Source organism: Drosophila pseudoobscura, chromosome 2 (assembly GCF_009870125.1).
Source record: "Drosophila pseudoobscura strain MV-25-SWS-2005 chromosome 2, UCI_Dpse_MV25, whole genome shotgun sequence".
Taxonomy (NCBI): domain Eukaryota; kingdom Metazoa; phylum Arthropoda; class Insecta; order Diptera; family Drosophilidae; genus Drosophila; species Drosophila pseudoobscura.
The window spans coordinates 2571539-2586916 of record NC_046679.1 but is presented as its reverse complement, the minus strand read 5'-3'; the positions used below and the strand labels follow the sequence as shown (position 1 = coordinate 2586916).

The 15378-nt window shown below is 47.1% G+C and overlaps 4 protein-coding genes across 4 annotated transcripts; 2 read left to right on the top strand and 2 right to left on the bottom strand.

Annotated features, from left to right (window-relative positions):
- Window positions 1-1797, top strand: LOC4800457 (putative defense protein 3). Its single transcript, XM_001357692.4, has 2 exons — window positions 1-476; window positions 1651-1797. The coding sequence occupies exons 1-2, from the start codon at window positions 16-18 to the stop codon at window positions 1721-1723; spliced, it is 534 nt and encodes a 177-aa protein (XP_001357729.2). The 5' UTR covers window positions 1-15; the 3' UTR covers window positions 1724-1797.
- Window positions 1798-3025: 1228 nt separating this feature from the next.
- On the top strand, window positions 3026-4513 carry LOC4800458 (probable phosphoserine aminotransferase). Its single transcript, XM_001357693.5, has 3 exons — window positions 3026-3294; window positions 3376-4052; window positions 4113-4513. The coding sequence occupies exons 1-3, from the start codon at window positions 3250-3252 to the stop codon at window positions 4483-4485; spliced, it is 1095 nt and encodes a 364-aa protein (XP_001357730.4). The 5' UTR covers window positions 3026-3249; the 3' UTR covers window positions 4486-4513.
- Window positions 4483-5246, bottom strand: Mesh1 (Metazoan SpoT homolog-1). The gene is made up of 3 exons (XM_033385072.1): window positions 5087-5246; window positions 4682-5026; window positions 4483-4622 (listed from the first exon to the last, which is right to left on the bottom strand). The coding sequence occupies exons 1-3, from the start codon at window positions 5162-5164 to the stop codon at window positions 4506-4508; spliced, it is 540 nt and encodes a 179-aa protein (XP_033240963.1). The 5' UTR covers window positions 5165-5246; the 3' UTR covers window positions 4483-4505.
- A 682-nt stretch (window positions 5247-5928) lies between these two features.
- On the bottom strand, window positions 5929-7228 carry Cyt-c1L (Cytochrome c1-like). The gene has a single exon (XM_001357695.3). It carries the CDS (start codon window positions 7116-7118, stop codon window positions 6054-6056), a length of 1065 nt encoding a protein of 354 aa, XP_001357732.2. The 5' UTR covers window positions 7119-7228; the 3' UTR covers window positions 5929-6053.
- Window positions 7229-15378: the final 8150 nt, after the last annotated feature.

Below are 15378 nucleotides of genomic sequence, written 5' to 3'. Positions count from 1 at the left end.
AACAAGATTAAGAAAATGAAGGATCGTTTTACCAGAATAGCCCAGGAAGTGCCCAGCATGCTGCTGATTATGCTACTGCCCTTGCTCATCGGAAGCACTGCCGCATTTCCGGATGGGGCCCCAGCCGATACGTGTGTGAAGCAGCGCGCGAATCAGCCCAACCACGGAAAGGCCCGTACACAGCCAGCCCACACAAATCCCTTTGAGGTGGTGGCCGATGCCCAGAGCTACCATCCGGGTCAGCAGATCTCTGTGGTCATCTATCCGCACGCACAGCAGAGCACGGTCTTCAGGGGCTTCTTCCTGCAGGCCCGCGACGCGCACTCCAATGAGTGGATTGGCGAGTGGGTCCAGAGCGAGAACACAAAAACCATACCTGAGTGCTCGGCCATAACGCACTCGGATAACCGGGACAAACTGGGGGCCAAGCTGCTATGGAAGGCGCCGCAGAACAAGCGCGGCAATGTTTACTTTACGTAAGTCTGGTGCGGGATAGCCGTCGTCGAGGGGATTTCTTGATGATTTGGCAATAAACTAAGCCTGACATCAAACAGTGTCTGTCGTCGCTCGTCTGTCGTTTGTCACCATCGTCATTATCGTCATTACCATCACATAATCATCATGAGCAGTAGCAGTGGCAGTAGCAATAGCCGTGGTTGTATTAGGAGCACCATCATCGTCTGGGAAGGGCATTCATTAATCATACGCCACGTTGACCCACATAACAAAATGCGCACATAATTGTCAGGCCGACAAAACTTGCCGGATAATCACACAAAAAGCATTACGTAATTGATTTATTCGAAAAAAGCCAAACGTGAAAGAGTTCCATCCATCCATGCATCCATCCACGCATCCACAAAAAAGGCATCAAACGGCAAAGACGCTTTGCTCAGGCACAGGCCCAGGGCAAAATCCGAAGACACTTTGTCAATGCTTTTTATATGACAAAAGCAACTTTGTGACAAGATGGCACTGTCCTACATGGGTGGGTGCTGCCTGGCAGCAGTTGATAGTTTGACTCTTTTGTCATTAATCATTTTACCAAAAATTATGCTAAAAGTAGGATTAAATGAAATATTAAGTGGAGCATTTGGCAAAAGAAAGAGCTCAGACAGGACTACAGAATTTAATGTTGAAAGAGGAAAATCATGTCTAGGTCTATGCAAATTTAATGAGAGGATTTTCCCATGACAAAACTGTTTTTGCCGAAATATTGCCAAGAGAAGAAAATCAAGAGAAAAAGATCTTATGGGGAAAAACATTTATATAGTTATATTCCAAAAAATAAATGACTTTATAGGCTTAATAATAAATAGGAACATTCAACAAGGATTTCATATGTTACCAGGAAAGTAAAAATAAATAAGAAATTCTAGACTCCTTATAAATAAGGCAGAGGTAAGACAGAGTGCTCTTATCCAAAAAATGATATGGAACTCTGCGCCAGGCCCAAGCCTCATCCAAATTCTGTTGCGTAGTGTCACCGTACAACAGCTCCCCCATCAAAGCCCCTTAACTGGAAACTGTCGATTCATCAATTATTACCTATTTATAGCAACCGCCTATATTTAATCATTGTAAAATTGTTAGCCTGGCATACGAAATTCATGACTTGCTCGATTGTAAAATTTACATTTTCCTTTGCAGCGGCACTGTGCTACAGGAGTACGGCACCTTCTGGAGCGACATCGTTAACAAGGTGCAGGCCGAGCCGCAATAACGAAAATTATGTACCTATTTATAACAGCTGTACTCGTATATACCCTGTACTGGGCAATAAATCTTTAAAACCCTAATTAGTCAAAAGGAAATTGTTGTTTGAAGATTTTTCAAATCCCCATTTGGCGGACGGACGGACGTCTTTGGGGCAAGCCCCCCACTGAGCTGTGCAATCAACATTACAGAGCAAAATTATTGACTTTTTGGCTTAACGTTTATGAATTGACCAGAGATTGCAGAACCATGGCCGACAGGCCCTCCCACATCCGAGAACTCGAACCAAGCCACCAGTGCGCCCGAGTGACCCACCCACACTAGGCCGCAATCGGACGCACGAGCCGAACACGTTTAAGTTTCCAGACACGTTGGCCAGCTTCTCATTGGAAATTTGTTTTGGCCCAGCCAGTAAATTGGAAACTTTAAGCACCTTTCATGCCGGCTATGAAGAGAGACTGGGCCGGACTATGGCGATAAAGTAATTAAGGCACAGGCCGTAGCCAGATGGCTAGTGAAATTCCTATATATTCCAGGCCTTTATATGCCCTACCCTTTAACTACTGGCATCTTATCAGAGGAAGCGGATAAGAAATCACTTGAGAGTGGGACCAGCCATAAACAAGTTCCGAGAATTTTTGCTCAATAGAAATAGCTCATAAAATTATTAATTGCAAGCCTTCAATTTCCAATATTCTCATTCATATGAATACAATGAGTCCAATGATAGACTTAAGAAAATTGAATACTTGAAAGAAAATCTATAGGCAGCCTTGACTATACAAATCTATAAGCACACTTAACTTAAAGCTTTTAAACCGTAATGATATAATCGGGGGAAGATTCAAAGTTACTTGCCGCAATGATTCCTGTGGCAATGACAATGATTAACGAAACTATACTGTTGAATAGACAAATCAAAGTAGCGGTAGGTCGCAATCAGTTGGGCGGAGCGAATTACCTGATAAGCTGTTACTTGTAAAAAAAAACACATGTGCATGACGTTAAAGCGATGCTCTACTGTGCGCACACACACGTGCACAATCAACCCGAAGCTTGTTTACTGCAATTCAAGTTGTTTTCGTCTCCCTCCAGCAAACGGTGCATGGCAACCCACCTCGAAAGTGGGGAGTACAGTGGCGGAGAATCGCATGTTGTTTTCGTGCGTTGCAGTCCGCGTCTGACGTCGACCGCAGACGACTTTTGGCGACTTGTTTTGATCGAATTCGCTGCATCTGCCTTTATTGTCTGGCTTCTCCGGCGGTGCAGGGGCGCATTCGGTGTGCACGAGCAATGCAGCGATCCACCTCCATCGGGCACAGTACGCCCCTGGACAATGCGAGTTCGTTGTCCAACCGAAGTCTGTTTTTCCCCCACACGCTTTGTTTCAGTTTACATTGACTTGTTGCTGTTCTTTCTGCCATTTCGTTTATCAGCACGAACGCGTGACGGCGGCAACAGCGTCGGGAGCAGCTCCAACACTTTCAGTCTTGTCTTGCCGGAGAGAGGTCCACAGATCGCACAAGCTTCAGTATGGTTATCAATTTCGCCGCCGGTCCCGCCAAATTGCCCGAGGAGGTCAGCCGCATGGTCAGACGAGAATATTTCATACCAGTTCTAACCGATTTTCGGTCTTCCTGATTCGCCCTGATTCCGTAGGTTCTGAAGGAGGTGCAGAAAAATCTTCTTGACTGCAATGGCAGCGGCATATCGGTTATGGAAATGTCCCACCGTTCCAGCAGCTACGGCAAGATCCAGGAGACGGCCATCAACGATCTCCGCGAGCTCCTCAACATCCCCAGCAACTACAGGGTTCTTCTGATGCAGGGCGGTGGCACCGGGCAGTTTGCTGCCGTCGCCCTCAATCTGATTGGTGTCACTGGCACCGCCGATTACGTCATTACCGGCTCATGGTCAGAGAAGGCAGCCAAGGAGGCGGCCCAGTACGGCAAGGTGAATGCCGTTCTTCCCAAGGAGGCCAAGTACATATCCGTGCCCCGACAGAACAGCTGGAAGCTGGACCCCAAGGCCTCGTATGTCTACTACTGCGACAACGAGACTGTCGAGGGCGTTGAATTTGACTTTGTGCCAGAAGTGCCGGCCGGTGTGCCGCTGGTGGCTGATATGTCGTCCAACTTCCTTTCGCGGCCCATCGATGTTGCCAAGTTTGGGGTAATATTTGCCGGCGCACAGAAGAACATTGGACCAGCGGGCACAACAGTGATAATTGTGCGCGAGGATCTGATTGGCAAGCATCTGAAGAGCACACCATCCATTCTGAACTTCCAACTGATGGACAAGAACAGCTCCCTGATGAACACCCCACCCACATTTGTGTAGGTTTCCAGGCTTTCTGTCTTTTTTCCCAATGCTAATCCGTGCTCCGTTCTTTGCAGCATCTACGTGATGGGCTTGGTTTTCAAGTGGATCAAGCGAAATGGCGGCATCGCTGGCATGTCCAAGCTCGCCAACGCCAAGTCGCAGCTCATCTATGAGACCATCGATAAGTCCAACGGCTTCTATTACTGCCCCGTGGACTCGAATGTGCGCTCCCACATGAACGTTCCATTCCGCATTGGCAGCGCCGCCGGCAATGATGCACTGGAGAAGGAATTTCTGGCCAAGGCCGAGGCTGATGGCATGATCCAGCTGAAGGGCCACCGCTCAGTGGGCGGTATACGTGCATCGCTGTACAATGCCGTCACCCTGGAGGAGACGCAGCAGCTGGCAAATCTCATGGTGGAGTTTTACAAAAACAATAAAAAATAAGACATCTTGTTGATTTATATTTACAAAAGCCCGCGCTGTCTGAAGATCTCGTCCAGCTTGTATTCCAGGTTGGCATTGGTACCGCGCAGATTGTCCACCACCTGCTTGGCCCAAACGAAGTACAGCTCCCGACGTTCCTGAGATGGAAAAGGGGGGATTGCTTAGAATACTTTTCTGTGGCGGCAGCTCTTCTTACCTCCGTCCATCCCTGCGGCGTGTTGACCAGTAAGTCCCTTAGATTGTCCAGCTTATCAGCCAGCTTGATGAGCTTAGCCCTGGGGCTCGTCTTGGCCGCATTGGCGATTTGCAAACGTTTGCGTTCCTGCTTCTCCAGCGATTTGTCGTCGGTCACCTCGCGAACCAGACCACAGACATCGCCGCCAAACAATTGCTCCACGTCTGCAAACGTCGCGTCGGTGTCCTCCACCACATCGTGCAGCAGGGCGGCCATTAGCACGGCCTCATCCTCAATACAAGCCTCCACAGCCAGAATCGTACTCACATTTATCACATGATTTACATACGGCGTTTGCGGGGGATCCTATAACAAATCAAATTGTCGCTCAATACAATCGCTATAGACCCGGTTAGTTTCCCTTACCTTGCGCCGCTGGTCCCGATGTTGGTGTGCCGCATACTGCAGGCATTTCATAAACCTGCTGGAAGGACTCGTTGTCATTTTTAGTGGGTCTGTTTCGACTGTTTTTGTTTTGTTTTTGTCCACTCGAGTCGCCGGGCTCGTGTTCAGAAGAAAAATAAATAAACAGTGTTCAGTTACTCACTCCGAATTATCCAAGTTCCATCATACATATTCCTCATTTTTGATATTCCGTCGAATATTAATAGCCAGATAGGTCTCGCAGCCCTGCCCACATAATTTTATCCGATTAATGAATCAATTTTCTACTTGACTGGCTTATTTTAAATACTTGCTTTTATTGGAATTTGTCTAAATAAACGTTTTAGCGAAAAAGGTCAAACAAATAAAACGTTAGAGATAAATCGTTTCTATTGCTCAATTTTGATATTCCGTTGAATAATGCTAACTAACTAAAACCCTTAGCTCTGCCCACATAATTTTAAATCATTGATGAATAAATTTTCTATAAGATTAGTTACATTTAAGTACCCCCATTTATTGTATTTTGACTACAGCAAGGTTTAAACAAAAAAAAGGTCAACAAAAAAACAGTCGCAGTGTTGTCATGTTACTGGTATTTGAAGACTTTTTGCTTGTCAACCGGAGTATACCCTACTTCATTAATTTAATATGTGGATACTGTTTTCAAATCGAAAATTTAAAAAACCTGCGAATGGAAGTTTCTATATCCCTAGTTCTTCATATATCTTTTAAAATTAAATGTTAATAGAAGAATTTGAAAAAAATACCCCTATAATATACCTAAATATACCGTCGGCTCAAAATAAGAAAATGGTATTTTATTATGTATTTATTTTCGTGGCGCCCTGGATTGTCTATCGCTTGTTATCGATTGCAGCGCGCGGCAAGCTATTGTTTTTGAACATGTTTTTTTACAGCATTTAATGAATATTTGAGTATATGATGATTACTTGGGCTTCCAATCTCCGTCGTTGTTCTTGCCATTTCCCTCCTTCTTGTTGTGCTCATGTTTGGGGCAAGCTTCATCGGTCTTGGCCTTTGCATTGCCCTGGCCGTTTCCCTTGCTCTGGCCATTTCCGTTTCCAGTGACCTCCGGCACGTAGAAAATCTTGCGTGACTTCAACGCCGACCACTTATGGCGCTTGATGTAGTAGCTGAGTCCAATCAGGAATGAACAAATGAGGAACACCCTGATCAGCAGCAGCTTGCGCTCATCTGCCTCCGGCTCCGAGGTCCACTTGAGGAACGTGACCACATCCTTTGCAATCTGGGACCCCGATGGGGCAACCTCCTCGTCAGCGTAGGTCACAACCTCATTGTTGATGACCTGACCCATCGATATGGCGCCGCCAGAGAAGTAGGGATTGAAGTACTGTCCGTCACGCAGCACGAACCCAGCTGGTGGATCACAGTAGCCAGTCAGCAGAGCAAAAATGTAGTCCTCGCCGCCCTTGCGGGCGGAAACGATGTAGCTCAGGTCCGGCGGATAGGCTCCGTTGTTGGCCGAGCGAGCAGCGTCCTCGTTCGGATAGGGCGACGGCAAATAGTCGGACAGCTTGCCCGGACGCTCAAAGTACTCGCCGTTCTCGTCGGGTCCATCCTTCACCATCACCTGCTCGGCCTGTGCCTTCGCCTCCGCTTCGGTCATGCAATTGTTGACCAGATTGCGGTACGCAATGTACTGCAGTGAGTGGCACGAGGAGCACACCTCCTTGTACACCTGGTAGCCGCGGCGTACAGCCTCCTTGTCGAGGGCCGACAGTAGACCCTTATGGTTCCAAAACTGCTTCGGTGGGTGCACGCAGTCGTGCGAGGCATCCACACTCGCATCCAGGGCGTATAGCAGCGCCCCCAGTCCGCCGGTCAGAGCACCGAAAGCCAGCCATTTTGAACGTCCCGGGATCCAGTTGGGAGCCGAAAAGCTTGACTTTGGGCGCACGGGTGAGCGTTTCAGATAGCCCTTGGAAAGCTGCAGGAGCTTCGAGATAGCGTGTCCAAATTTGTTAGCCATGATTACACTTTTCTTTTCCCAAAATATTTTCACGGGCGATACAAAATTTTTTTTTCTTCGTTCGGCCAGTGCTGTACAACTTTTTCCGGGGGATAGAGTTGCCAAGCAATTGTCACATCTAACAAATCAGGGTTACTCCAAATGATTTATTAGCTTAATCACTTTTTCGAGCTGAGAATTGCTGAAGCGCAGCTTCGCTGCTTATCCACGATCTACGATCTTTCTTCATAAACCATATGTAAAACAAAACCCACCCAAAATTACAGTTATTCTGTAGGAATCAGAAACTCTCTTACAGATAAAAAAAAAGGAAATTGTTGAATCAACTTTGTGTTTCTTTTGTTGTGGCAATCACCTCCTCCTGCGTTTTCTTCATCCACTCACAACCCCAGCCAGCGGAGCAACAAATGCCGGGGCACTTTCATTTGTTATCTGGCGCAATAATCTGTAAATCTGTAACAGCCCACCAAACAACGGTGCATACAATATTTCCTAGCCATTCTTCACACTGTGTGACCACGAAATCGTCAAAGTCAGGCCAAAGCCCCAACCAGAGCAGAGACCAGCCCCATCCCCAGTCGCAGTATTCCGTCTGTAGTCGTCAGTTAGATTGCAGCTCAACGGCCCCCCGACGTCGACGGAGCGAGCGATGTAAACTGTTTTTGGTGGAAATTTGTACCTGATTTTATATTTCCCTTTTTTGTTACACTGTTATTACGTATTTCCATGTTTACCATATTTTTACACGCGCTTACAGACTGCTGTTTTTTTCATGTTTCTATGTGTGTGAGTGTGATGTGTCTGTATGTGTGTGTGTGTGTGTGTGACTGTTTGTACTGCGTTCTGCTTCTGCGCAGCGATGCATAATTCCCACTTTTTGGATTTTTGTGTGCCATGGTGTGGTTGCGGTGGTGGTGGTGGTGGTGGTTGCCTTTGCTGCTGCGCAATTAATAATTCTTTTCGACTAGCGTGAAATTTTCATAAAACAAGAAAAAGCAACAAGCAACCGCACCAACTTTCCATGAAAATCTCCGGCCATTAGTAGCAATCGCAATGCTTTTCCCCCCCGAGTCCAAAACGGAGAGAAATAGAGAAAGAGGCAAATGAGGAAGGAGACTTGGAAACCACAGAGAGATTGCTCGACCTCATAGAAATGGGTTCACGTCATAAATTTTATTCAAATTACAAACTCATTAATATATGGCGTTGTTGATTTTTCCAAGTCAACGGCGCGGCGTTGATTGTTCAATTTACAGCAACTCTATTTGCCAGTGTTGGGCAGCGCACTGCAAAGCTGCAATGACATATTGGAATAATAGCGTAGCACAGCATAGCCATACATTCTTAGGTTGATTATTCGCAAAAAAGATGGTCTGCAAATAAAAATGCCTGCATACAAACAGCAAAAAAGTATGCATAATTTTGCAATAAATGTAAATATTACTGGTCCGCTTCCTCTTCTCCTGGGAGAAGAGACAAAGCGCCATGCTGCTGTAGTTTCCTGTTGCCCCATCGCGGCTCGGCTCCACCATCGGCTCCATGATAATGATGATGACGACGATGATGCTGCGCTGTGCGCTGTGTGCTGTGTGCTGTGCGCTTTGCGCTGGCCATGTCCCACTCCTTATCTTGGCAGCACGAAAACCAGAAACAAGAATTATAGACCAAAAGCCAGTTGCAATGTAAGTGCACCATGTACCGTAGGTGTGTGTGGGGGCAATGTATGTAGTTGGTGATTGTGTGCGTGCCTGCGGCTAGAAGCGAAGGCAGCACAGAACAGAAGAACCGTGAGGCTGTGCAGTTACATCTGCTGCAGTGTTGGTCTGGACTCTAGAATTCATTGTAAGGAAACAATCAGATTTATATGTACACACATATATCAAAAATTAATCGATTCGAAGAGGGATAATATGGGTTGAATATGGCCGAATCATCACCATTTTTTTGCCAGTAAGCAGAACAGCTGATCGATCGTCAGAATCAAATGAACGTGAAACAAGCTGCTCTCTTCTCTCTTATCTTTCAGGTTCTCATTCTGGTTGCCATGTACTTTTCAATCTCGCAAAAAAAAGCCAATGCTCCCCTATATACAACAACATCACGATCGGGCCTGCCTGTCAGGGTGTGTGTGTGTGTGTGTGTGTGTGTTTGTGTGTTTATGTGTAGCATGCGGTTGCTGTGGATTTTTGTAAACTTTTGCCACAGCTCTCGCGGTCGTCACTCACACAGAGAGAGGGGGCATGGCCAGGCACAGGGCCGCCACGATGAAAGGGGAGCGGGCCGGAGGAAGACCCGAGCTTCATTATGACGTTGTAACTGTCTTTTCAATTTCTCGTTTTGCCCGATTCGCTTTGCCAAATGGAGCCTAGTAGATACACAGCTTAATCGCTCGTAGCTGAATCGAACCCTTTCCTTTCACGGTAGCCACAGAGCTGTTAGCAAATATTTAGGGATGTACGAACCCATGTAACTATCTTTCATCTATTCGAAGCCAGCAGGAAATCATCCTTACTTCTATCTCTATGATACATACAGGAACTGCAGGGATCTTCCCCTTCAGAACTAATTTTGTCTTCGATTAAGCGAAAATCGTAAAAATTGATTGAAAATCGACAAATCGATCATTTAAAAGTTATTGACATCCCTAATACCCGGCTCACGCTCATAGCTGAACGAGTGAGTGTTGGCCCTTTTTGCCGGATCAGAGCAGAGCAGTTAGCTGAAGATTGTTTTGATGCTCAAATAGAGACAGGGGCAGGGGCAGGGGCTGGCTGGGGGGACTGGGGACTGGGAACTGAGCGTGAGCCCAGATGCTGAAGATGGATCTCTGTCTGTTCTGTTCTGTTCTTTTCTTTTCTGCTCGGTTCGGTTCTTTTCTCCAGCCCCAGCAACAGACACAGCAATTGACTCGTGCATGTGGGTAAGTGTGTGTGAGCAGCTCCCAAGTGAGTGTTGGTATCGTATCCCCAACGACGTGGTTCTGGCTATGGCTGTGGATGTGGAAGTGGATGCCGTTGATGAGTTTTGTTTTAATTCTGCTTCTTGGCTTCAATTTCTTATAAAAATTGTTTATATGCACGTAATAGTTGGTCCCGTACCTCTCTCTCTCTCTCTCTCTCGCTCTCTCTCTGTGTGTACACACAGATACTCGGATACAGATGCAGATATGTGTGTTCATACACTACCACCAAGAGAGACTTTGTTGTTGCTGTGATTTGGTGAATCGCGCGTAGCCGATTGTAATTATTGTAATCGAGTCTCGAACCGATCCAATCCGATACGATACGATCGCCATAGCAATAGCCCATTGCCGCTTCAGGTCCAACAGATCAGGCCGCCACGACATCAGCATCCAGCATCCAGCATCAACATCAACATCTGAGGAACATCGTCTTCGGCTGATTTGATTTTGTTTTAGTTGTTTTGATCATTTTGTAATAGTTTTCTCAGTGCAGCAGTGCTCTGTTTAAATCATCTTGGCCAAGGCAGAGAAGAGCAGAGCAGAGCAGAGACCAGGCCAGATCTCGTGATCGTTTTGGTTTGGCTTGAATTGAGCCAAGCCGAGCCGAGCCGAGACGAGCGCGCGCTTTTCTCTTTGATGCCAACAACGTCATAGTCATAGGCCCAGTCATGATTGTTGTTGCTGTTGCTGTTGCTTTTGACTAAAAGTTGATTGACTGTCTGCTCATTTAGCCGCTTGTCCATGGCTCGCTCCGTTTGTTGGCTTTGGCTTTGGTTGTGCGACTGCGACTGTGGCTGGAGCTGTGGCTGTGGAGCTTGTTGGTTTGTCCATTTGCCATCTCTGTCGTTTCCCCCATCTCCTCCATCCCCATCCCCATCCCCATCCGCATCTTCATCTTCGGCAACGGCAGCGTCAGCGGCTTCTCTTGCACATTTCGTTTTAGGCCATTATAGTTTTGAACATGTTCAAGTGCCATTCTCACGATTGTTTATAGTCTTTTAATTTCAGCTCAAGCACAAGAAATAAACAGTGAAATTTAGCAGCAGGCGATTTGTTGTTCTTAGGCTTTAATGTTCCTCACTTGAGGAGCCCGAACCGAACGAAACCCAGCTTCGAGTGCAGTCCCCAGTCCCCAGTCGCCAGTCGGCGCTTACTGCTCCCCGGCTTCAGCTTCAGATTCGGTTTCGGCCCAGAAGCAATGGTGAAAGGCTTCAAGTGGTCAATAAGTACCAGGGAGCTTGACAGTCTCCAGGCGGCCACACAATCTGAAGTACTCCAAAATGTTTGCCTATTAAACAGTCATCAATGATTGTTACATTCTACAAATAGAAATTGGAAGAGCTGGGATTATAAAAGAGACGAGGAGAATGTTTGAAGAGCTGGAAGAGGTTCTTCCATTGAGTCAGAGATATACATATGTATGTATGTATGTACTTGCGTGTGTGTTGCGCCATTCAATGTTGAGCTGCTGATCTGTAAGAGCTTGACGAATCTATCTGTACTTATCGCATCGCTGGGATCTGTCGCACATCAATCAATTGAGAATCTGCTGTTCAATAGGAGCTCGAAGAATCCACCTCTTCATCCCTTACATCCATCCTAGATCAAATTTATTGTTTGCACGGCACAGGAGACGTATTGTCTCTTGTATCTTTCTATCCAACTATTCATCAACTCACAGCTTGATCTATTTCCCCTCGTATCTCTGATATCATTCTCGGATCAAGTATATTGTGTATTCAGGAGTATTGTAACTGAGGATCTGCCGATCAGTCCAAACAAGCAATTCGATCACTCGATCGTTAATTAACTCCCATCGAAATTCCGCCAAATTGACATTCTCAGAGGCGGCTCTAAGCTCCATTTCCATTTACATTTCCACTGACATCTCAACATTTGTCCATTGCAGAAAAGGGGAGCTCCTCTCAACTCCACTCCACTCTAGACCAGTCCAGTCCATGATCATGGCATGGCATGGCATGGCATCTCATGATCATCTTGGGCAATTTTCGCGCATGGAACTTTCAACTCCAAAATGGACTGACAATTGATTTGTGCCAGCCAGCAAAGGCAAGTTAGCCTGCAATTTAAATTAAAAGCGCAATTGAACTGGAAAATTCGTCTAAATTGTTTTTACAATTACCCACACACGGACCCACGGAAAAAACCTGAGACACAGCAGATAGATAGATCGAGAGAGAGAGAGGGGGGAGACTTGGGAGACGAAGAAGAGTTTCAGTTTTTATTGTGGCACTGCCATGGTCACAATCAAATCCCATCCTGAACAATCGCGGCTCTAACAGCATGCAATAGGAGACCCGACCCGACCAGAGCACAGAGCACACAGAGCACAGAGCATACAATACATAAAAATCTCAAAACTAATGATGCTGAAGACGGGAGGACGCCGAAAAGAGGAAGAGGCAGGAGGCGGAGACCGATCCGATGCCCGGCCATGTCTATGGCTATGACTATGACTATGACTATGACTATGGCCATGGGATGAAATGAAGCTGCTTTCGTTCGAAATTTATGCATGAGAAGAAAGATCGCTTTGGCAGGAAGAGGATCCCCAACAGCAGGGTAGCTAGGCCAAAGAAATGGTCCGCTTTTTTTGGTGGGAGTTCTGCATTTATTTATTTTTATTTTCTTTACTCTTCTGCGATAAAGATCGGAAAAGCCCGAAGTTTAGAAAGGCAACAGCAGCAGCAGCAGAGCAGCATCCAAGCCAGGTCCAGGCTAGCAACAAGCAACAGGCAGAGGCAGAGGCAGAGTCAGAGGCAGAGTCAGAGCCAATGCCAGAGCCAGCTTCTACGGGTATCTATGTATCTGCAATACATAAATTGTATGTATCTATGGCCTGCCACCACTGCCACATACATTCTACAATGTATCTTCTTGGTGGTGGTGTCTATGTGTGTGTATCTGTATCTATGTAATGAGCATGTAACTAAACTTCTGTGCAGCCAAAACTCCTACAACAGAGACACAAAAACAAAAAGAGACAGACACCACACCGAAACCCCAGTTGGAGCAGCCCCAGAGGCCAGAAGAGATGGGGAGTAGAAGGTACGGTACGAAGCTGGAGCTGTGGCTGGAGCTGGAGCTGTGGCAGAGACCTACTATGAGTACCAGCTCTAAAACTCCCTCAATACCCGTTTGCCGCAACTTTACTTCAATTCAACTGTACTGGCTCTTTCGCTGGGCTGGGGACTCTTGGCCGTGTCTCTGGCAGCGGCACAGCAGCGGCTGTGGCTGCGGCTTCGGCTGTGGCTGTGGCTGGGGCTCTGCTCTATCTGATGATGGCCGTTAACGTTCAAGTTAAGGCTGAAGAGCGCCCGACCCGACCTGCGCTGCCCTACCCTACCCTGCCCCTCGCACCGCCCTGCCCCCTGATCTTGGTTCTCCGCTCGATTGCTCGATCGTCTGCTGGCTGCTTGCTGCTTGCTGCTCGCTCGTTCGTTTTGGCCAGAAGTTTTGTGTTGCCTGGTTCTGCTTCCCCACTCGTAAACATGAGGTACGTTCTTTCCTCTTCTTGTTCTCTTCTCTTCTTTTCTTCTGCTTCCCTGCCTCGACTTGAGGCTTGACTTCATTTGTTTGGCTTTTTCGGGAGACAAAAAACTGGTTATTACTCTTTTCTTCTCCTTTAATTTTGTTTTTGGCTTTGGCTTTGGCTCTGGCTCTGGCTTTTTCGGTTAGAGCGGTGGTCTCTTGGTCTTCTGGTCTGGTCGCGCCGTTGACTCTTTTCGGGCACAGTGGCGTATGCAAAGGGGCCAAATGACTACGTTGGCCCAGAGCTTACCCGCCATCTACGTCGCTGGCCTGAACTCTACAGCTACAGCTACAGCTACGGCTACGCAGCTTCCCAGCAGCTACCATTTTCGATCCGAGCCACGACCGAGAGGAGGCATAAAAACCAAATCTCAGCTTCTAGGCAACGTTTTGTGGGCAGCAGCGGCAGCGGCAGCAGCTGAGGCAGCGGCAGCGTGCAACAAGTAGGAAGTGGGCGCGCATTGGCACAGGCTTGGCCCGGACTGGTCGGTCTTCCTTCTAGCCAGCATCCATGCCACCATGCCACCACCTCCTATCACTTGTTCCCGTTCCCCTCCCGCGCTGCAATGGCAACTTTTTTAACGTCCAACTCCTTTGTTACATTTCGCGAGAGAGGTAAACGATCGTTAGAAAGGTTTTATATGAAGCCGTGGCTTCAGATTTGCGCTCATGTCTATTTATTGGACTTGCCGTGGCCGTTGCCGGTGCTAGACGTTGGACGTGGACCTGGACCTGGACCTGGAGCTGTTGCTGGAGCTGGAGCTATCGTTTCTATGGTCATGTTACCGCAGCCTGTCGTTTAAGATGGCTTTTGGCTGCGTTCGTTGCTGGGTTTTGTTTGTTTGGTTTGGTTTCGTTTGGTTTGTTGGCCTGCACAGTGTTTTTTTGTTGTTTTTTATCCATTTTGGTGGCCGTGGCCTGTGTCCCATCCTGCTGAATCGTCCATCTAGCTGCAGCTACAGCACAGCCACAGCACAGCACAGCTACAGCCTCAACTTCAATGGAAGTGGAAGTGGCATGAAATGCTGTTAACCTCGTTTGAACTTTGCCATTTGTTTGAGCCATTGGATTTGGATGGGCCGATCTTTCTTTCTTTTCTGCTTTTGGACTGTTTAGACAGGCCGGCCAAGCAATTTAAATATATTGCAAACAAAAGGAGTGTATGTAATTTAATGTGAGTGGACGTCGGACACGGACATGGCTGAGGATGGGGATGGGGATTGGGGATGTGGATGGAGATCGAAATGGGGCTGGGGGTCTTAGATGGGGCACATGGACGTGGCCTGGCAGTTGGGCAACGGCAAAAACACAACTGACATTTACAATAAAAGATACGAGTCCGAGTTGGAGCTGGAGCTAGAGATTGGTTGGGTCACACACCCTCTACCCCTACCTCCACCTCTCCAACACCGACACCAACACCTCTCCTCTGCACACACCTCAAAGTTTTCGCAATGACAAGTAGCCCGGCGTGTGTGATTTTTTTGTAGTACCCGAGGTACCCGTGGACTCTATGGGTATGTTGTGCTCGTGCATATCTATGGAACGGGTAGAGGGAATAAAGATATTTGTTTCAGGCTTGTATGTGGTCAGATTATTTACATGGTCAATTCGGATAATTATTGAAGCAAAGGTGATGAAACATATGTACATATACCATATATTAGGGCCCCAATTAGATCATTTTCTAGTTAGTGCACACACAATGGATCCAAGTAGCGGGTATTTCCTAGTCGGAAAATCGAC